This window comes from Lissotriton helveticus, chromosome 5_1, assembly GCF_964261635.1.
Source record: "Lissotriton helveticus chromosome 5_1, aLisHel1.1, whole genome shotgun sequence".
NCBI lineage: Eukaryota > Metazoa > Chordata > Amphibia > Caudata > Salamandridae > Lissotriton > Lissotriton helveticus.
In genome coordinates, this window is record NC_136065.1 from 1,595,232,344 (window position 1) to 1,595,254,686 (window position 22,343).

General features: G+C 47.7%; 1 protein-coding gene across 1 annotated transcript in view; it reads left to right on the forward strand.

The window, feature by feature from the left end:
* Positions 1-22,343, forward strand: part of AHCYL1 (adenosylhomocysteinase like 1) — a 319,577-nt gene that overhangs the window by 273,710 nt on the left and 23,524 nt on the right. Inside the window, exon 15 of the mRNA XM_078644788.1 lies at positions 18,239-18,317. Coding sequence (XP_078500914.1) covers positions 18,239-18,317 — 79 coding nt within the window. The remainder of the gene's footprint in view (positions 1-18,238; positions 18,318-22,343) is intronic.

Below are 22,343 nucleotides of genomic sequence, written 5' to 3' on the forward strand. Positions count from 1 at the left end.
TCCAGTTTCCCTTATTGGATTTTTGGACATTTTGGGCATTACATTTTTCTTTATAGTTTAATTATGTGAAATTTTTATATTTGTTTGTTTTGTTGCGGCTAAATGCTTTACACATTTTCCTACATTAAGCCTGTCTGCTCTGTGCCATTGGTACCAGACGTTTAGCCCAGCTTCAATTATTGAAACTATGTTTTATCCTGACAAGTTTGCGGTCTTATTCCTTGTGGTGGGATCACATCAATTTAAATCATTAGCCCACTTCTCTACAGTGAACATAGAATAAACAAGTGTTGGTTGCTGCCTTAATCTTAAGAGTCAGTTACAAGTTGCCATTGTATTTAAAACCAGGACCCTAGACACATGGTAAAGCACAAAAGCTTGGACCCATCTATGGCAGCTGCCACCCCTGTTTTTACAACCAGTGGCCTTTGACCGTTTGAGAGAAACATGCTGCCATTTCTAAGTGCTACAAAGCAAAGCCATAAGCTGCTGCCAAGCAGTGAAGCAACACATTTCCCACGTTGATTTGCCCCCAAGGAATACACCTCCTTGATTATTTATGGGTGACTTCCTGGATGCTAGCAGTCGGATGTATGACGTTATAATGCATACTTTTACTCCGCAGACCATTACAACGCGACTTTTACTCCGCATACCGTTACAACGCATAGCGCCTTGGGGCGCTGGATAGTGGTAAGTATAATTTACTATTCTAACTCCAGTCCCCGTGGACCCTAGGGAAGGTGTTGGATAGTAAATTATACTTATCCCCTATCCTAGAGCGCCCCCCAGCGCAATGCGTTGTAATGGTATGCGGAGTAATGGTCGCGTTGTAATGGGCCTGCGGAGTAAAAGATCCGTTGTAACGGGTGTATACCTAGCAGTCTAGTGCACATTTGACATATAACCTTATTATCTAACCCTGCCCCAGTGATTATATTTTGTTCTGCTCTAGGAACTCTACAGAAACTGGGTCGCAGGGGCAGTATTCATTGCCTTAACCTTTAAAAGACTGTAAATCTTTTAGTGCCCAGTAGTGCCACCTCACTATTAAAAATGTGAATCCATGCCCTTCAGACACCGATCCAGACAGACTAGCTTTAAATTTCGACTTGATTAAACAGATTGAAGACACAGCCTTCCCAGGACTCTTAACTAGGGTAACCAACCGTCCGTCAATTTCACGGACCGCCCGTCATATGGGCCTCCTGCCCCTTGTTTGTGAGGAATTCTTTCATGGACACCTTTTGTCCATAATTTCGGCCGTTAGAGGGCGCTGCTTCCCTGCAAGCAGCCTGAGAGTTAAAAATTTGCTAACATTCGTGCCAAGAATTTTCAATTCTATTAAGGACAGGAGGCGAGGATTATGCTTTCTCTATTTCTTTACTGATCAGAAACAGCAGCCAATCAGTACACAGTAAAGAATAAAACTACAATACCCACGAATACCCAGACAGTATAAATAGGATCACAGAGGTCATAACTTCCTCTTTCTTTGTCCAGAACAGTTAAATAATGAAAGTCAAAATCGTAGAAGAAAAAAACAAGGATCCATGAAGAACAACTGGCCGCAGGACATCCAAAAGGCAAGCAAACAGGCAAATCCAAGGACCAGAGGAACGAACCACAGCAGCAGCCGCAGACGCCGAATCCAATGTTCATTTGAGGTCGGAACCTGAAACAGTAAACAGAGTCGTAATACCTACACCCATACTCAATGAAGGAAAGAACATGAGAGGGCGGGATATTTGCATAAAACATTGCATAATAAAGACATAAACAAGTCACAGTATAACTGGATAGAACCAAGCAAATATCAAGTAGAATAACTAGGGCGGGATAATCCTCGCCTCCTGTCCTTAATAGAATTGAAAATTCGTGGCACGAATGTTAGCAAATTTTTAATTCTATGGCAGGACGGAGGCTCCGATTATGCTTGTTTAAAGCCCATCCATCACAACAGATGCAACATCAATAATTGGCTTAAAATAAAACGTCTTGAACACAGATTCAGAGGACCAAATCCGCAGCCCTCATGATGTCATGAAGGCTAGCACCCATAGAAAAAGCTTTCGAAGCCATAGCTCCTCTTGCGGAGTGAGCACCAAACAGGGAAACATCAATGCCCGCCTCCTGCATGAGCCAACGTAACCAACGGGCCAGAGTAGCAGGAGTAACAGGCCTGAAAGGCTTCTGTAAAGCAATAAGAAGTTGACCCTGTAAATCATGTCGTAAAGATGCAGTGCTTACCTCGTAATCCTTGATACACTGAACCACACACAATTGAGGATTGTGAGGAAAAGAAGGATAAGAAACGGAGGAGGTATTACATTTCGTCCGTCTAGAAAGAACGAAAGTGACACCTTCAGGGGAGAAAGTGCGACCGGCGAGGTCTAAAGCCCGCACATCAGAAACACGTTTGCAGGATATCAAACACAGAAGCATGGTCAGCTTGGCTGAAAGCTGTTTACGGGTCAGAAGAGAATTGGAAGGCTGAGACGAAAGAAAACGCCAAACCACAGACACATCCCACAAAGCCACATACTTGGGACAAGGAGGTTTTACCATCCTAATGCCCTTCAGCAATTTCGAAATCAAGGGATATTCTCCCGCAGGTTTGCCATCAATAGGAAGATGACCTGCCGAAATGGCAGAACGAAAATTGTTCACAGTCCTGTAAGCCAGACCAGAAGAGGCCAAAGAAGCCCAAAAATTGCTAATTAAAGTGAGATCTGCTGAAACGGGATCCACTGACCGTTGTGCGCACCAAGCACACCAGCGTTTCCAACTGGACGCATAACGCTTGCGTGTGTTGGGAGCCCAAGCTTCATTGATAAATCGGGTAGCGTCCCCCGATAATCCCGGGACTTGCCAGCGTCCCCCAAAATCCTCCAAGCCACCAACAGAAGGTGGCCCGATAAAACTAGAGGATGAGGATTGTGCAGAGGATCCAACAGAAGGTTCCACCAGTGTGGAAGGAGGAACGGCATCGAGCAACTCATCTCCAGAAGAGCTGGAAACCACGCTTGGGCCCTCCAAAGAGGGGTGATCAGAACGAGTTCCGACGAAAACTGACAAACCCGGGCGAGAACCCGGGGAATCATCATGAATGGGGGAAATGCATAGCACAGAAACGGAGGCCAAGGCTGGAGAAAAGCATCCGTCGCCAAGGCTTCCGGATCCGGGCGCCAGCTGAAGAAATGGGGAAGCTAGGCGTTCAGACGAGATGCGAACAGGTCCAGATGACAAGACCCCCAGATGAGAATCAATTTCCGAAAGACTCGAGGATGAAGCCTCCAATCGCTGAAGTCGCGGAGGTGACGAGAATTCCAGTCCGCAATTTGATTGCAAGAACCCGGCAGGTATTCTGCAATAACTGTGATCCTGCGTTGCAAACACAGGTGCCAAAAGTCCTTCGCAATCTCTGAAAGAAGTTTGGACTTTGTGCCCCCCAGTTTGTTCACATAACGAACTGCAGAAACGTTGTCCATCCTGAGAAGAATGCAGCAATTCGTCTGTTGAGGGGAAAGGCACCGAATGGCAAAGGAACCCTCTAGAAGTTATAGGCAATTGATATGTAAAGACAGCTCCTCCTGCGACCAACGACCCCCCGTCGACACAGAGCCGCATCGGGCTCCCCAACCCCAAAGGCTGGCATCGGACTCGATCACTACATCGGGAGTCTTCCCGAACAGCGCCCTGCCGTTCCAAGATTCCAGGTGGTCCAGCCACCACAACATCTCCGTGCGAGCATCCTCCGATAGGGGAACATGATCTGAATAGCGAAGACCCTTCTGAAGATGCCGGATCTTGAGGCGCTGAAGCGCCCGATAGTGCAGAGGACCCGGAAAGATCGCCTGGATGGAAGAAGACAGAAGGCCGACAATGCGGGCCACAGATCGCAAGGAAACAGTCTGTTCGGCAAGAAGGAGACGCAAGTCTCTCTTGATAGCACGAATCTTCTGTCCGGGAAGGAGGAGAAGACAGGAGACAGAGTCTATCCAAAAGCCCAGGTAATCCATCGTCTGAGATGGAATAAAGTCGGATTTTTGAGAATTGATCAGGAAACCCAAAGATTGCAACAGATCGATGGACCATTGTAAATGAGAACGGAGAAGGACGGGACACTGTGCCAAGAGAAGGACATCGTCCAGATAAACAATCAGACGGACTCCGCGAGATCGCAGAGACTCCATCACAGGACGGAGAAGCTCCGTGAAGCACCACGGAGCTGAGGATAGACCGAAAGGAAGAACCTTGTATTCGTACCAAGTTCCCATCCATTGAAATTGAAGATAGCGCCGATGAGGGGCACAAATTGGCACTGAAATATAAGCATCTTTGAGATCTAGGCGAACCATCCAGTCGCCCTCTTGCAGCAAGTCGCGCAGAAGATGAATGCCCTCCATCTTGAAATAGCGGTAGACTACCCCGCCGTTGAAATCCTTTAAATTGAGGACCAAACGAGACCCGCCCCCTTTTTTCTGAACCAGAAAAACATTGCTGACGAAACCCCTGGGATGAGGAGTTGTGGGCGCAATGGCCCCTTTCGACAGAAGAGAGGCGATCTCTGCGGAGATAACCACTTGATCTGGTAGGGAAAAAACAAGAGGACGCAGCCGAAGATGCTGAAGAGGGCGAGAGTAAAACTCGATCTTGTACCCCTGTACCGTTTCCAGCACCCAGGCATCTTTGGAGATCAAGAGCCAATTGTGCAGAAAAAACTGGAGTCTGCCCCCAAAACCACATCCGAAGCGAGAATCAAGCTCACCTGAGGCGGGATCTGGACGTCCTCCCTGGTTACCGTTGTAACCACCTTTTCCGTAATTGCCTCTACCCTTTTTGGAGGGATAGAAAGAAGACTTGTTGCTGGAATAGGTCTGGTTTGCACGCTGGGACTTATTGCCTCGCTGCGAGGCCTGCTCTGCTCCACGGCCGGACGAACGTCCCCTTCGTCCGGCCCTTCCAAAAAGGGGACGGAAAGCTCGACGGAGGTTGGCTTGGGCCTTATCCAGCCCACTGAAGGTGGAGACGAACTTCGTTAATTCCTTGAGGAAAGGAGCTCCGAAAAGTAAGCCTTGAGCCTGGGGCCCTGATTCAGAGGAAGCCAGGTCGGTCAACCTGGGGTCCAGTTTCATGAGGATAGAAAGGCGCCGTTCCGATGAAAGTGCGCAATTTGCATTGCCAAGAACGCAAACTGCGCATTGGGACCATCCGACCAACTCGTCCGGGTCAATTAAAGCTCCGAAATCCTTTGCTCGATAAGCCATATCCAGGATTTTAGTGAGTGGACCCAACAAATCCAAAAGTTTATCCTGACAAGAGCGCCAAGAACGATCCAAACCCTTGGTAGGATCCTTCGCATACTTCTTCATATATGTAATCACAGTTGGATCCACTTCAGGAGTAAGCGCCAACTTGTGGGAAAGATCTGGACGAGGGCACTCAGAACGCAAATGCACCCGCACCTCCTTCTCAAAAGGGGTGCGAATATGCTCCTGAACATAGACGGCTACTTCAGGGGAGGGCAGCCAGGAAGAAGAATTGGGATGCACTATATCTGAAGGATCAAAGGTCAACAGGAGTTGCAGGGGCATCCACGAAATGCTCCTTTCTAGACTTTTTGGAAGGAGGAGGCTTCGCCGATTCAGAAGAAGAAGACGAAGAAGATGTACCGTCATCTGAAGACGAGAAAGGAGAGTCACGAGGAGGAGCAGAGCGTTTCCTAGCTTTTGGCTTCGAAGATAGAGACTTCGCCAATTTAGCAAAGTTCGAACGATGTGGGTTCTTAGGCGACTTCCCACTGCGCCCAGAGGAAGCAGGCAGCCAGCCCTGTTGGGCAGCATATTCAGACAAGTGTTGTTTCAAAGGCGCAATCGCCTGAAATAGAGCCTGACCCATGAAGTCATCCATGGAAGTGGAAGGGTCCTCCTCATTAAAGTAGCTGTACTCCTCCTCATCATAATAATCAGCCATGTCCTGATATGTAAACAACAGTGCCCAGTAATAGAGGAACGAAGTCCCAAGTATTTAAAGGCCAAAGCCAAAATTGGGGGAGTGGAACCCCTAATGAATGCAAGCAACAAATTCGACAAGCAGGGTACAATGAATAGAAGTGGAGGGAGGGCTTGCACCACAAACACAAGTTTTTCCACTCTAGGCAGAGCCTATGCGTGAATTTTACAACCCCTGCAATATTAATCCAAGAGGGGCGTAATAGGGCTCAAGCGGTCGGCAGAACAGGGCACGGCAAAGCAGAAGCTGTAAATTCCACGAATGCCTCAGGAGAAGACGAGCGCCTCAACGCGCGTCAAAACCAAAACAAACGCTGACGCGCATGCGCGACCAGCAGCGAACCGATAGGAGAGACGCGCGACACACGCGCGTCCCTCCAGCCCCTGAAAACCTCACGCTCCACTGAAAAACAAAGACGCGACACAGCGCGTCCAGAAGAGAGGCGAGCACACGCGCTCTCACAACAAAAAGGCCGAGGCCGAACTCAACAGCTGCGGTGAGAGCAATGAACCTAACGCGCCACCAAAGTAACAAGCAAGCGCGAGGGAAAACGAAAGAAGCGCACAAAGCGTGGGCAATCACACAATGAAGCAGCACTTTGAAACAGTGAGTAATAACTGCGAAGCACACAAATAAGCAGTACTTTCAAACAGAGTAACAACAGTAAATGCACTTAACTGGCTGCGAAGCAGCAAAGAAAGAGGAAGTTATGACCTCTGTGACCCTATTTATACTGTCTGGGTATTCATGGGTATTGTAGTTTTATTCTTTACTGTGTACTGATTGGCTGCTGTTTCTGATCAGTAAAGAAATAGAGAAAGCATAATCGGAGCCTCCGTCCTGCCATAGAATTCAGCAGCCCCACCCCGAGTCGGTGCAACCAAATCTCTCCCCTCACAGCAGGGTCAGAATGAGACCAATCACCATAAAGAACTTTTTTTAAAGTCTCACTCAACTATATGTTCTTTAGGTAGAACGGTGCCACATTTCTAAAATGTGGTAGACAGTGCATTTTACGGCAAACTGGGACAGCAGAAATGGTGAAAATTGTATAAAATTTTAAAGGGACCTTTACATGAATATGCAGGTTTTTCTACAGATGATTTTGGGACATAAGTGGCAAATCGCTCATTTTAGAACACGTTCGGCCTATTTCATTGGTGAATACAAAGGGATGACAGACAGTTCGATATCAGGCAGGAGGAATGGGCGTTCTCCTCCAATACATAGTGCCCACACTCCCAGCGCTTACTCCACTCTGCGCCCCATACCACTTACGTACCAAGGAAACTCATGAGACAAATTTGTGGGAAAGCAGTGGTGCAGGTTTATTTTGCACAACAAGTGGAAATAAGGTGGGTCATCTTACGGGCGATCCAATGCGGCAGCCCCTCGCTGCCCCGCATGCCTAAAGAGCCATTCTTGCACGGCGAGTCGATGCTCTGACGGTGCAGTCCATTATCCCTTTCTTTCGTTCACTCCCGCCCCCCCTGTCAGGGCGGAGCGATGAGGCACACCCCCGGTCGGTTCAGGCCCCCCGACCGCCCGAAGGATTAACGGGGCGCCGACGCTGTTTCCTGGAACCCCCTCGGCTCCAGGTTCTTGGCTCAGGCACCCCTACTGTGCCAGGCAGAGTTATTGACTGTATCCTTCTGCCGCAGAGGTAACCTTACTGTCCATCTGCTTCCAGATCGCCCTGTGACTCCGCCTGCAACACAAAACAGACCGTTAACAGTTCAAAACATGCCTGCCGCTCTGCCGCTGGGTCTGGGCCAGGGAGGGAACAGCGCAGAGCAGCCAGGAACGCGACGGCAGGAAAGACCGAGCCTCGCTGCCGCGCTGACTTTAACCCCTTAAGGGCCGCCCCTCCCACCAGGTGACCCGCACCCATTGGACGCGCATGGAAGGGGGCGGCCAGGAGCTGACGTGCACCGTTTTGCTCGCGCGGAATGTGGGACTAAGATGCTGTCTCGCTTAGCTCCCCTTCGCGTCGCGCGGCCAGCGGCATAGTGCCCACACTCCCAGCGCTTACTCCACTCTGCGCCCCATACCACTTACATACCAAGGAAACTCATGAGACAAATTTGTGGGAAAGCAGTGGTGCAGGTTTATTTTGCACAACAAGTGGAAATAAGGTGGGTCATCTTACGGGCGATCCAATGCGGCAGCCCCTCGCTGCCCCGCATGCCTAAAGAGCCATTCTTGCACGGCGAGTCGATGCTCTGACGGTGCAGTCCATTATCCCTTTCTTTCGTTCACTCCCGCCCCCCCTGTCAGGGCGGAGCGATGAGGCACACCCCCGGTCGGTTCAGGCCCCCCGACCGCCCGAAGGACTAACGGGGCGCCGACGCTGTTTCCTGGAACCCCCTCGGCTCCAGGTTCTTGGCTCAGGCACCCCTACTGTGCCAGGCAGAGTTATTGACTGTATCCTTCTGCCGCAGAGGTAACCTTACTGTCCATCTGCTTCCAGATCGCCCTGTACTCCGCCACAGCTCTGGAGGAGGCCCCCGTCGATGACAGAGCCCCCCACCCACCTAGCTACTTTCGGCCGCTGTTTAGTGCACCCCTATCATAGTATCCTCCACCACACCCTTTGTATATTTATTAGGACCGTTCTTATGACTCGCCCTTTGTTACATAGGCCGCACCTCAATGGGGATTGCTTAGATACTGTTCTTAGGCCACGCCCTTAGTTACATAAGCCGCACCTCTAATGAGGACTGCGTGGACACGCCCTTAGCTACACAAGCCGCGCCTCTAATGGGGGTTGCGTAGATACTGTTCTTAGGCCAGGTCTCCCTCTCACAGGACTAGTTACCACAACATTGATCTTGCCACCTTGGGAGCTGAATGACCCATAATTCACTGCTCGGGGCGCCCTGCCCTCTTACTAGTGTACCTGGCCCCGGGCCCTCCACCTCTTGTGAATCCTGCCGTTTTTTCATTAGGCTGTTTACCTGCCAATATCTACAAGAGGAGCCGCACATCCTTGCTTAGCCCTGCTTCTCTGTTGCATTCTGTATGTAATTTGCAATATTTTATGGATGCTACTGGAAGACCGGTGATATTGGTCCCAGGAACCAAAGAGATGGGTATGGCAGGTATAACGTTAATGCCTGCAGCGAAAAGCCCTCATGTATCATGCAGAAGACTGATCAGTAATTGTTGTAGCTTTCTACTTGCAGCTCATAAAACTAGAATCCTTCTAACGCCCCACCGTGGACTGTGGAGGATATGGGACTCCTGTACCTTGTGACCCTCGCCGTCCCTGAAACACCATGTATACCGCTGTCATTACCCACTTGTGCAGCACACCAACTGGAATCCTATCTAATATAGCACTGTGGACTCAGAAGGATGTGGGACTCTTGTACCTGTAACCCTCGCTGTCTCATGTGATACATATGCATATTGTTTCCTTCACCACTCCACAAGGTATTGTCCCTGTATGACGCGCATGTTACCCAACCGTGCTCTGCCATCCTGCATAGGGATGCGTGGTGCTGTCAAGCATAAAATAGTGCTATTTAAATTGTTATTTGGGAAAGTACCGGGACAGGTAAAGACGACTGGCATTCTTACGGTGCCTGCACTAATGTAATTGTTATTCGGGTAAGTACCTGGACAGGCAAAGACAACTGGCGGAGCCACCATCGCCTATCTTACGTTTGTTCCAGGCCTGAGTGTCTAGCACATCTTGTAGTATTTCACCACCCATTGTATCCTGACGCTCTCGTAACCTGCACACTTATCACTTGTCCCTTCTGTAATGCACTGTTTGCTACCTCATGTATTATGTTTGCCTCGCCATCACTTTACCTCATATAATTTGACGTCTGCTTTTGTACAATATTGCCTGTCGCTTCTTGTACTTATCGTGCAGAGCTCGCGCCTTCGGGTAACGTCTGTGCTCTGTAAAACGCATAATAAAATAAATGAACAAGTTGACCTTGCATTGTGTAATTAATTTTTTTAGTTAGGGCCAGGCAAGGGGCTGTGCCGCCTGCTAGAGCACTCGCGTTCCGACTCTTTACTATCATGCTCGATATATGTTGTTAAAACAAATTCCTTCTCTGTAAGGGGCTGCTGATAGCTAGACAGCCAGAAGGTGGCGACAGTGACTGTGTAGTTGTACACCACGAAGCCTGTCGGGCATGTATCGCTCCCTTGATGGAAACCAGTTCAGGGGCTGTTTCCACTGGCGCCCTTAAACAACATTTTTAATATGGCCCAATTCCAACTTTGACTGAGCCTGTCTGTGCACTGCTGGTACAACCAGATATATTAACTAATCCCCTGTTACAAAAACGTATACAGTCACCGTGCACTTTATGTCACTCCCCGCACACTCTGCCATGTATGTACCACCCGGGCACACCCTCCAAATGGATGCATTCTCACGTAAACATTAACTCGCTCCAACATAACGATGGAACTGTTAATTTAAACTACAGCAGATGTGTGACATAGTCAGTGACTGTTCTGCTAGTTAGAAGGCACATAAGCTAGCCTGAATTGTCATATACACTCATTACCTTAATTCCAGCTCCGTTCGGCGCCAGAATGTCAAGGGCGTAGGCCACAACGGCCATCTCACATTACAGAAAATCAAATAGTAAAGCCTTAGCAATGTGTTACTGACATTAGTATGAATCATACCACTTGACTTTAAGCTGCCATTGAAACATGAATACACTTTTGCGTCGTAATGGTTACCTGGTGGATGTGTGATGCTTTCAGTGGCATTGGGCCCGGCCTAAAATGTAATATCCCTAAGTTATTTCTTTTAAACACTGTAATCCTTCTAATGTCGCCTGTGGCCTGGAAGGATAAGGGACTCTAGTACCTTTGGACCTGCTATCCCATGTACACAACATGCATACTGCCTCATTTACCCACTTGTATTGTCCCTGTGTAAGTGCATATTACCTACCGCGCTCTGCCATCCTGCCGAGGGATGCTGGAGCTATACAGGACTCAATCCTGTGCCTAATTCGTAAAAGATGTATTATATCCTTACGCATAGAGTCAGAAAGTGTTCTATTCATCGTTGGGAAGCCAAGGAAGGCTGCCTGAATAGTCCTGCACCCATCACTTGTTACGATTCGTTACCATAATTTGTCAGCTCAGGTAGTGCCAGAAGTTCCCGAGTGGTATTGGATAAGCTACCTCCCTCTGTGTAATTACAGCAATGGCAATTCTCTTTCCTGTAACTTTCTAAAGTTGGATATGCTCTTTGGAAGCAATGGAAAGTCTCTTCAATGTAACCTGTGAAGTTGAAATTGCTCTTTAGAAGCAGACATTTGCTTTAAAATCGCCACACATGAGCCTCTCCGACACGTTCGTCAGAAACTTCTCATACCAGGTTTACTCGACCCTTGCATATGTTTGCCATGCGCTCGCCTTAGCCAAGCATGGCAGGGTGAGAAAAAACAGATAAATTGTTTGGCACATTTATTAAGGAAAATATGACAACAGTTACCGTATACTTTTATTCTTACTTACCCACAAACTCGCACTTGCCTTTCGCGATTTGCCAGGCATTGAAATTGACTTATGTACTACCAAGTATAGAAAAGTATCGATCGCGTGCCATTACCGGAGGACTAGTCTACTGAACGTTATTTACGCTCCAGACCTCACTTGCTGTATTCGATTACCAAAAGGAAACCTAGTTTTAAAGCAATTTAACCCGCTCTCGTCCCTTGGAACAGTTCCTTCATAGAGAACAGGGACCAAACCTGTGAGCCGTCAATAATATTGTAATCGTTTGCCACCACAATTACGATCACCAACTACCCAAGCAAACAGGATCGCACCGACCCTGGATTCTGCGTGGCCGCTCTGTAACAGCATTGCCAACGTAAGCACTTAACCTGTGTTTTATATGTATGCTTTCAGTAGGGAACATTGAATGCTTCCTCTTGAGGAGAATTTTTTGATCACACCTCAAAGATATAATAACTTCATTTATATTTCAGGGTCAAAAGCTAACTTTGTGTAGATGTTATTACTTCTTTCGGGTAGCAAATGCCCCTCTTTTTGGTAATTTGCGCTATGTGCTCACTGTCATAGAGTGTTGTATAGCCACAGCGAACATAGGGTTGTGCCAGTTTGTAGAAGCACATTAGAAGGAATATCGCACTAGTCAAACACGGCGTTCTGGTGTGTAGCATGTTCTGTTATGTGAACCCCCAGAGATTTATAGTGGCGCGTGTCCGGTAGCAATTTCCCCGTTGTTCTTAACGCAATATGTCAACCCACACTGCCCGAGTTACATTCCTGTACACTTGTGCTCTGCGGGACCAATCAAGCTTGTGGAAGTGACCGAACCAGCTTTGTGGAAGTGAAGCTCCGGTTACTAATGGATACGTCGGCTCACATGGCTGGCTTTGTGCGTCCGCTGTGTACGCTTGTTTAAAATTGGAACATTGGTAGCGACACGTTTCCTGCCTCGTGTCACTGTTTCTGCAGATTAACTGTGGCGCAGCGTTAAAAATTCATAACGCCTAACTTTTGTGAAGGCACGAGTGAATACATTTTCCAAAAAAGAAACATCCACATGCCATGGCTGAGGAAAGCAGATGCAGTGTGTAGAACGCATCAATTTACAGAGGCCCCTGATAGTTTAAATATACAAATCCCAGAAGCGTTATAGGCTGAAAAGCCGCGCTTCCTGCCGGGGACCTGGGGCAACTTGACCCCTGCACAACGAGAGCTTTGGATACCGAATAGTTAATATGACGGTGTACATGTGTGTAGTCATATGACCCGGTGTTCTCATGCGATGTCACTTCCTACTGTTTAATGCAAGCGGCAGGATCGCAGCAAAGAAACAAACCGGGGACTAAATGCTTTACAGGGCTATAACAGGTGAGTGCGAGCTCGCTATATATGGCAGCCATATTAAGGGATTTGTCCGGAATCACCGGATGTTGAGACTCAAACCAGGAGCACCAGCTCTCGAGCCAGTAGCTCCGGCGGCTGCGCCACATCCCCCGCACTCCTGTAATACTTGTCAATTAAACCAATGCGTTATCCATGCTTGGGTTAAAGTCTTGGGAAGTAATCAACCAAATGGCAGCGAGATTGCCCGAGGGGGAGGATTTCCACCGAGATTGCCCGAGGGGGAGCATTTCCACATTTTTTGGCGCCTAGATGCCCAACATAAGTCAGATCGCAAAAACCTTGTGCAAGCTGTCAAGAGTTGCCAGAGTGCTTCCCGACATCGGAAAATGCACGACATTGTTACATTCGTAAATTGATAAACATTTTTTTTTTTTTTTTTTTTACACATTATTCTGTGGTACGTGAGTGCATACTTAGTAATATTGGCTTCTTAAGGTACTTAAATAGGTCTTCCTGTAAGTAACCCATTACGGCTAGTTTTGTGGACGACGGAAGAATGAAAGACTGGATCGGCCGATAGGATTCAAACATGCCCTGCTCGTTAAACACACAGCCCTCCTCGCCGCCGCTTTTGCTCCAAGCCCCACAACCCCTATCCGCTGGCAGTGACTTAAGCAGGTGCGGTGAGTGACTGGCGGAGAAGATTAGTGCTTGTGTAGCGCTTAGGGACTCGGGTTTCCAAGCACCGTCTGGGCGGTGGAGATAGCGTTCCGCGAACGGACAAACTGACGTCATGATGAGTGGACAAACTGCTGAGAATGCAGATATTGTCTATGAATGGGGGATGGATGGCACAGAAGGCCGTCAGGGGACAGAATCCGCGTCCGTTCGATGTACAGCAGAATGCGTGGTGCCGGGCCACTGAAGTACAGCGCCTCTTATTGGAAGTACTGGCAGGACTTTAGCATATACACTGTTTTCCCGCAGGGCCCTTTCGCGCAATCTCCAGGAATACTTGTGTAATTTTAACTGTACAACTATAAAGAGAATTACCTAGGGAACGGAAAAGAATACGGTTCTTTGTGCCGGAAATACATGCAAAAAGGTGCGTCCTTTAAAACAAACACCACGTAAAGGTCATGACATCGCCCTTGTTATAATCTGTTTCCACGGGATGGCACCAGAACCACAAGAGTGCACGTTTGGAAGTACCCCTCAAAACCTGGTGCCCCTTTCATTATTATCTACAAGTGGCACCGGAGCGTGCCGCACGCCGGCAGCAGTGCGGCTGACAATGGCGGAGGTTATAACTTGAAACTATCTGTCTTCGGCTCAAAACTCTCCGCGGCCGGTTTTTTGTCTACCTTGGTTAAATCCAGTAAGCTGTGTTTTACACAGGACCTTCTCCTACGATAGAACTGGCAGCACGTGCTGGCCTCAAACCCAAGGCAGTAATTAAATGTAGCCGGAAAGCGTGGTTAGCCGCAGGCCGGGTTTAGTGTTAGTGTTCGGCCTGTATTGCTGAGGGGAAGGATCAATCTACCGACACAGCGCTCAGTTGGTGGGCAAATGATGGCGTATAGTGAAACGCCCCATTCGACATGTCCGTGCTGGGCGCCATTGACCCTCGGCGCTGGTCACACGTGCCCCTGGAATGGCCGTTCCTCAGCAGCCATCTCACGTGGTTAACAGTTCGAACTCATCGAACAGCACCTCAGTACAACCTCGCTTTGCGTGTGCAGCACCAGCTCCAACCCCCTCGAAATGTGGTCTTAGCGTGGCCCATTTCCCTATCGTAAAGGGATTGCTACTTATATTTAGAATCTCATTACGAGCTGCAAACCCGATCAGTCATCTCGTGCTCGCCTTTTGGCTACCCCGAGACCCTCATTACCAACTATATAAAAACACAAAATGAATGATTACAATGTAATCTATCTGAACGAATCGTATCAGCTGTCTTCTTCTAGTTCCATCTTGCTTGCCAGCTAACTCGCAGGCGGAATGAGCTAAAGTGCACTATGCCAGAGCGTTAGCTACCTTAGTCTCAATAATGCGGCCGGCAGCTGCAGACTTAGGCTAAAAAACGCGAAAGACGCGCTTTCCCGGACCAAGCGTTCCACGGAACAGGGAGCTGTGACGGCATTGTCATCTCCCTGCACTTCCTACCTCTAAATTCGCTGCCGAGCTTTAAACTTTCATACAAACAATAGCGCCCGCGTGCGCGTCACCTAATGGCGGCTGTTCAAGGATTAAACGTTAGCCAGCCTAGCCTCTGCCTTCATGTCGGACGCTGAGCTCGCGTCGCCGTCCCTTGCAGGACGATATGTCACATCCATGCAGGGGCACTCGCATGCATGCGCCACACAAAGTTAAAATTAACTATTCTAAACCCCGTCAAGAGCTCCCGTTGGCTTGTGTCAATATGACGCGTCTATTGTTTTCACCAGAGCAGCGTGAAACCTGTTTCTCTGATGCAGCACGCCAGGGGCTTAGTGCATCGGAAGGTACTAGTCTGCCAGTTAGCTCACATCTCCAGCATCCCCGGAGAATTTGGAGAAGGGAAGTAGAAAAGGAGTCAGAGCAGTATATGAGAGCCCCGAGCAGCCCTCTTATTCCTCTACCCGACCGCTCCGCGACCCGCACGCGATACCACGCACTCGGGCCACCTCTCCCCCCCCCGTGGTATCCTTACCACAGGGCCCCTGTTCAACCTGGGCTCAGGCCAGGGCCGGGGCCGGGGGGGAGGAGAGCGTGGCACATACCTCAAAACGACGAGGAAGACGACAACAGCGCAGAGCAGCCAGGAACGCGACGGCAGGAAAGACCGAGCCTCGCTGCCGCGCTGAGTTTAACCCCTTAAGGGCCGCCCCTCCCACCAGGTGACCCGCACCCATTGGACGCGCATGGAAGGGGGCGGCCAGGAGCTGACGTGCACCGTTTTGCTCGCGCGGAATGTGGGACTAAGATGCTGTCTCGCTTAGCTCCCCTTCGCGTCGCGCGGCCAGCGGCATTTTCAGTAAACATGGCGATAGTGTTGGTGTACTGAAAGTACACCGACTGCTAATTAATTGCCTAAACTTGATAGGATTTAAAAAGACAATTTTACAGAGGGTTGGAGAGGGCTAGGCGTTCACTTCATGCTAGAAATAAGGTAAACGTGTAATGGAGAGTCCATTTTATTGGATGAATTTATGTCCAGAATTTTGAACTTTTGTCCGGAATGTTCACGCTCATCGTCCTGAATTTGCATCCAGGCCAGTAGATCACCCTACTCTTAACCCTTTCCATGAAGTGGCCCAGACAACAAGGACCCTTTTGAAGTACAAAGAGCTCTACCGCAACTAGTAGTTTTTGAGGTACCGGCCTTTCCCTTTGGCCCGTCCCCAGTGCAGAGTCCCATATAATCTTGTTTTGTGCACCAGTCCCAGTCCTGATTAAAAGGTGCAGTGTCATCTAAAGGATTTTTTGGACCCCAGGCCAGGCATATTTTGGGGCCCTCGTTTAGGAACAACTTTAATTTTATTACCTATTATCTGTGAATTCCTTTTGATGCCACACAATACTGAATTATATGCTAAACCTTTTGACATGGGCTCACATAAAAATTGCCGAATATAATTCGTGTGTGGCCCCAAAAAATCTTACATTGACACTGGTTAGAGAGAGGGACAGAGTCAGTAGTAGAGATAGGCAAAGAACGGGAGAAATTGTGAGACATAGAAATAGACAATAGACTCGCTTCTCAGGTGCCCCGGGAATTTCCCACTTAACCCATAGCTTGAAATGTCCCTGAAAAATGAGCAGAAACTTTATCTATCACAATCGAGGCATCAGTGAATGCTTCATGGTGTTGGCAGGGTCTAAGACAGGAGACTTAATACATTGCCCTGTCCCAGAGGGCCCTGGTTACATTAGGGAAACCTCATTATCTGCAATCTTCAAGGAATTCGTTTTATGCCGCTACATTGAATAGGCAGACAAGACTCACAAGAGCTGTGTTTCATCTAGTGCTACATCTAAGCTAACTTTGGAGCCAGATTGCAACAATGAATACAACAGTGTTGCGCTGAGTGCAGGTCTTTGCCAGGACTGACTCCAGTCCTGCGGTCTTGCGAGGCTGGGCGAGCTCTGCTCGACATCTACATGTTAATCGGCAAACACCCGCCTATCTGCAAAATCTAGTAGGGGGTCATAACCTTTGAAATATATGCTCTCTTCACCTAAGTGTGCACTAATAATGTATTTGTAATTTTTTTATTAACACAATCCCGTTGGCTGGGCATTGACCCTAAATGGTTGTTAAAGCTTTGTGTTTTATTGTATCTGATATTAGTCATGAAACCACCTCCGACGAGTCAGTCTTTCATTGCTCAACCACAGCAGCATCTGCTGAAGCAAGGGAAGAAAAGTATGTAACTATTCTAGTCCTAGTACTCTCAAGCATCGACCAGTATGAAAAAATGCAGTGTCACCTTTGAACCTGCTGGATGCTCCTTACATGATTCTGACAAAAAGATTGAGAAACGTCCACAGAGCAGTTTGGTGTTCATCTCTGTGGCCAAAATCGGTTCACCTCCCACATGAACGCTACCTCTTCAATGTTCAGTGTTCGCTAATCCGCAGACATCAAGCCCCAATGCTGGGATTGCTTTTTTGCCTACAGAAGTAATGTAGCCAGAATACTCTCAACTTTTGACGGGACCAAGAGTGGTTTTCATATAGATGGTTCCCTTCTGTAGTGTCGTAGTAAAAGTATTAAATAGGAACAGAGGTGTATGATACTATATTCTGTCTGCAGAGGTGGTATGCATTGATCTCTACTTGTGGTTTGCTGGACTGTGGCCTCCAGGTAGGAGCTTACAATGTAGTGTTTCTAGTCCTCCTTTTCATAATGTTAAAGGGCTGGTTTTCTGTGTGTAGAGCAAGCTGACCTCTAGGTACTGTTTGCAATGCCTTTTTCGAGTGTCAACAGACTCACTTTAAAGCAATGCAAGATCTGTTCTCTGGCTCAGTCGAACTGCGGTTGTTCATGTTGCAACAGTATTTTCCTCTACATGCTCTTCCATGTTATTTCTTATTCGCTTTTTCACCCACTGCTTCACCGGTGTGCTTTCCAAGTTGTCTCTTTCACACAATATGTTATTGTTATTCCTCAGTCTGTTACACAATACCGCAAAGATGTTCTGTCATTGTTGTCCCTAGTCCCGCTGCAGTGGTGGGTGATATTGAGCTGGGTAATGCCAAAGGGTGTTATGGCTCTCTCTACAGGATGGTGTGGCACTGAGATTTTCACATTGTTTTAGTCTCTTTTGTATAGTGTCACAGTGATGTGTCTTGCTTCTGTATAACACTTTGCCCATTTTCTACGCAGGCCCTGGCTCTGATCGAACTTTACAATGCACCTGAAGGACGCTACAAACAGGATGTGTACCTGCTGCCGAAGAAGATGGGTGAGTGCTATATTCAGTGGAACTGTTAAGGGCCCTAGGGCACTAACTATTGTGAGAGAAAATATGGACGTCTGGGAGACTTTTATACTCCCTGCATGGGGCTATAAATGGTATAGACCGCCCTGGTGGCATACACAAAGGTCCCTTTTATACTCCCTGCATAGGGCTATAAATGGTATAGAGGGCCCTGGTGGCATACACAAAGGTCCCTTTTACAGGGCCCAGTTACGCGTATTCTAAGTCTGGGCCTGTTATACCGGACCAAGGGAACTTTTATATAAGGCCCTGGTAGCTCTTAAACCTACCTCCTTTGAGCCACATAAGTGGTTTTGGGTCCCAAATACAGTATCTAATGATCTCTTGGCTGAAGAGGTTTGCCTTAATGTTTCTTATTGAGCTCCTTCTCCTATTTTTACTGATCGCTGCCCAGTGGACACATGCTTTCTCCTACTGATACTGCTGGCTGTTTATGAAGGTTGGAGGATAACTGCTGCCACCTTTTACATGGGGCCTTGTGGCATAAGAGCCTTGGAGAATAGCCGATTAATGTCCCAACAGATGACCAGACTTTGTGAATGCTGAGGTTGAAGCATCTGCCTTTAATAGGCCGAATGCATCCTGGATGTCAACATGCATGAGTGCTTGTATATCATCAGCTGCCTTACAGGGCCTGTTGCATTAGAAAGTGCAGAAGGCACAACATTCCCCTGAAATCCCTAAATAGTCGACAAGGTCCAATCAAATGTGACATGATCATTTTGATATCAACAAGCCCTATCCTGCAGCTTGGCAGAGGGAGCGTAGGGAGGCCAGAGACAGTAATGTGAACCTGATCTTGTATGAGACTTGCAATGGGTCTCTCACATACTGGGTGGATCTCAGTGGTTAATGCTCACTTTATTGTTATGTTATGTTATTGCCGCTTGCAGAGCGCCTGGTTACTCCAATCCGAGTATCCCAGGGCTAAATTCCTTCAAGGCTAAGATCACATGGAAAAACTGAGCAAAGTACAGCTAGAGGGTGAGAGATTTTTTTAAACAGCCATGGTTTAAGGTGTTTTCTAAAAGCATTGCTTGGGGTAGGGCTATCCTTTAGGACACTTCCTTCTGGCATGTTGTTAGAGAATACGTTTTTTTATTCCATTTGATATCTTCAGAGATATCTGCTGAGCATGAGGGTTCAGATAGACCTTGCAATGCATACACCATTATAGGACACTCAGGCAGTTTTATGGAATTTTGTAGATGAAGTTGTTCTGGGCGCAGTCAGATTCCCTCTTAACACCATCATCCTGATAAACGTTTGACCCAATATCACAAGTGGAAGTACTTCACATGGCATCCAGCATTTGCCTCACAGTCATTGATAGGGAGAAGGTTATCTTTCCGTATGTCCACGGTGCATGCTTCTGTCACATTGCTCATTTGGTCGTTGCTCGCCATACTTCTTCACTTGTCATCTGATTCATCCTGGAAAGTGATGATCATGCGTGATGTGCAGGAACAATACTAGCCACAATTTACCCAAATAGTACAACTGCTTTTGGTCCTCATATTAAAATCCCTTAGGACCTGGGCAGCTGCGCTAACCTGCTTGCTTTCCAGTGGTTTATGATGTCTTGTGACTGTTGTCATAAGTTGCTCCTCTCAGTTTGCATGCGGCTTGCTTAGGGTAATGCAAAGGTGAGTGAGTCTATTTGTTTCTAGATTCGATTTGAAAGCCTTCGCCGAAAGAGGGGAGCATTGTATGCCTTGATTTCTTTAAGGAGCACATATGTGGCCAGTAGACAGGGAGATGGCTTATTTGTTTGAGCCTGAAGGCCACTCATATAGAGTACAACAAGCAAGAATTAAAAAGTAAAACATTAACATTTCCACCTACGGATATATGGAAAATAATTAGTTAAGACTTAAAAATAATATGTCAAAAAAGATTTTACAATTTCTTGTCCAAGAATGCAAATAGTAATTAATTAGGCTGTTGCATTCCTCGGGTAGTCTAACAGTTAATCCGTTGTAAGGGTGACGGTTCTCTATAATTTCCATGTCCAGAAATTGTAAAGAGCCACCTTCTTTAGCAAGACCTCTGAATCTGTCTTGAGGCAGAACAGTTCCTCCCTGCACTTCTTTGGTTATAGTTGTGGAGCAGTGGTCAGAGGCTCAGCCTTCAGAGCTCCAAATTGTGTGTGCAAAGGAGCATAAAGTGTGGGACTGTCTTTTACCCACTTAGCTTGCATGTACAGTTGTCAGTGCTGGTTGTACTATTTGCCCAGTTTCAGAATTGGTAATAATCTGAGTCTAAATGTAAACATAGTGTTCGTTTTGCCTCAGGGACTAAGATAATAAATAAGGCCAGGTGTGATTGTAGTAGGTGCCCCAACTAACCCCACCTCATCCCCAAACACACCACTCCCTCCCCCTCTGGGCACTTGTGTAATCCTCATGAATGCCCTTGACGATCTTAACGTTGTGTGTGGTCATTGTGCTGGGATTGTCCCAAAAATCTGGCCATCCTATATTTCTTTTAAGCTGTGGCAACGTGGTCTAGCCGGGGGAGTTTGGCCAACCCTTTCTTTTCAAGGATGTCCACAGGGCTGTGTGGTCAGTATCTTCCACAACCTGGGCACTTCATCTTTCCTCCACTCTGCCCAGACATGGGTCCGCTACTCTCCATGCCACTTTAATCAAGCTATCCTGGCTGATGAGGGCTGAAAGCCCAACATCGGTCCTAGGATGCTTGTTTCCAGTCCAGGGAGGACCTGGCCTGGCAGTTCGGGCTGGACTGTTCCCTTTGGGCACAGGGCCAAGACTGGTTTGCATATGGCTGGGTCCAAACTGGAATGGCATGGTGAGCAAAAAAACAATGGATTTAGGCCCAGATCTCTGTACTGGGGTGAATGTATGACATTGTTCTGCATTCTGTCCATCAATTGTTCTTTTTGCATTTGTCACCCGAGTGGGACGGATATGCCCAGACGTGGGTCCCGTGCTCTCCATGCTACTGGACTCAAGCTATCCTGGCTGATGAGGCCTGACAGCCAGAAACTGGTCCTAGGATGCTTGTTTCCACCCAGGGAGGACCTGACCTGGCAGTTCGGGCTGGACTTTTCCCTTTGGGCACAGGGCCAAAACTGATTTGCATATGGCTGGGTCCAAACTGGAATGGCATGGTGAGCAAAAAAACAATGGATTTAGGCCCAGAGCTCTGTACTGGGGAGAATGTACGACATTGTTCTGCATTTTGTCCATCAATTGTTCTTTTTGCATTTGTCACAAGAGTGGGACGGGTATGCCCAGACGTGGGTCCCGTGCTCTCCATGCCACTGGACTCAAGCTATCCTGGCTGATGAGGGCTGAAAGCCCGAAACTGGTCCTAGGATGCTTGTTTCCAGTCCAGGGAGGACCTGGCCTGGCAGTTCGGGCTGGACTGTTCCCACTGGGCACAGGGTCAAGAATGATTTGCATATGGGTGGGTCCAAACTGGAATGGCATGGTGAGCAAACAAATGATGGATTTAGGCCCAGATCTCTGTATTGGGGTGAATGTTTGACATTGTTCTGCATTCTGTCCATCAATTGTTCTGTTTGCAGTAATATGATGAATGTCTGCAAATCCTGACCCCCACAGCCCACTGCATGTATTCTTACGTGCCATCATCACCATCACCAATGGGTATTGTGGTTCAGCATCAAAACTGAGGTTGTCACCATTGAGGCCCTAATTTGTCTACCCCAAAGCCATTAACCTCAATCACAAAGCAATCAATCTGTACCCTCGATGCCAACCACAACCAGCTCAATGTCAGCTAGAACCATAAGGTCAACCAGAGCCACTTCAATCATGATGCTCACTGTCAACCGTAATTACTTCAGTGTCATCCAGACTCATTGTCAGACACAACCAGCTCATTATTTACAACTACCATCTCAACTGTCTTAAGACTTTATATTTAGTAATGACTTGGAACCCTTTGCTAGATCTCATACTGTTGAGCCCTTAAACTTTAAGTGTTCTATATGTTTGTGGA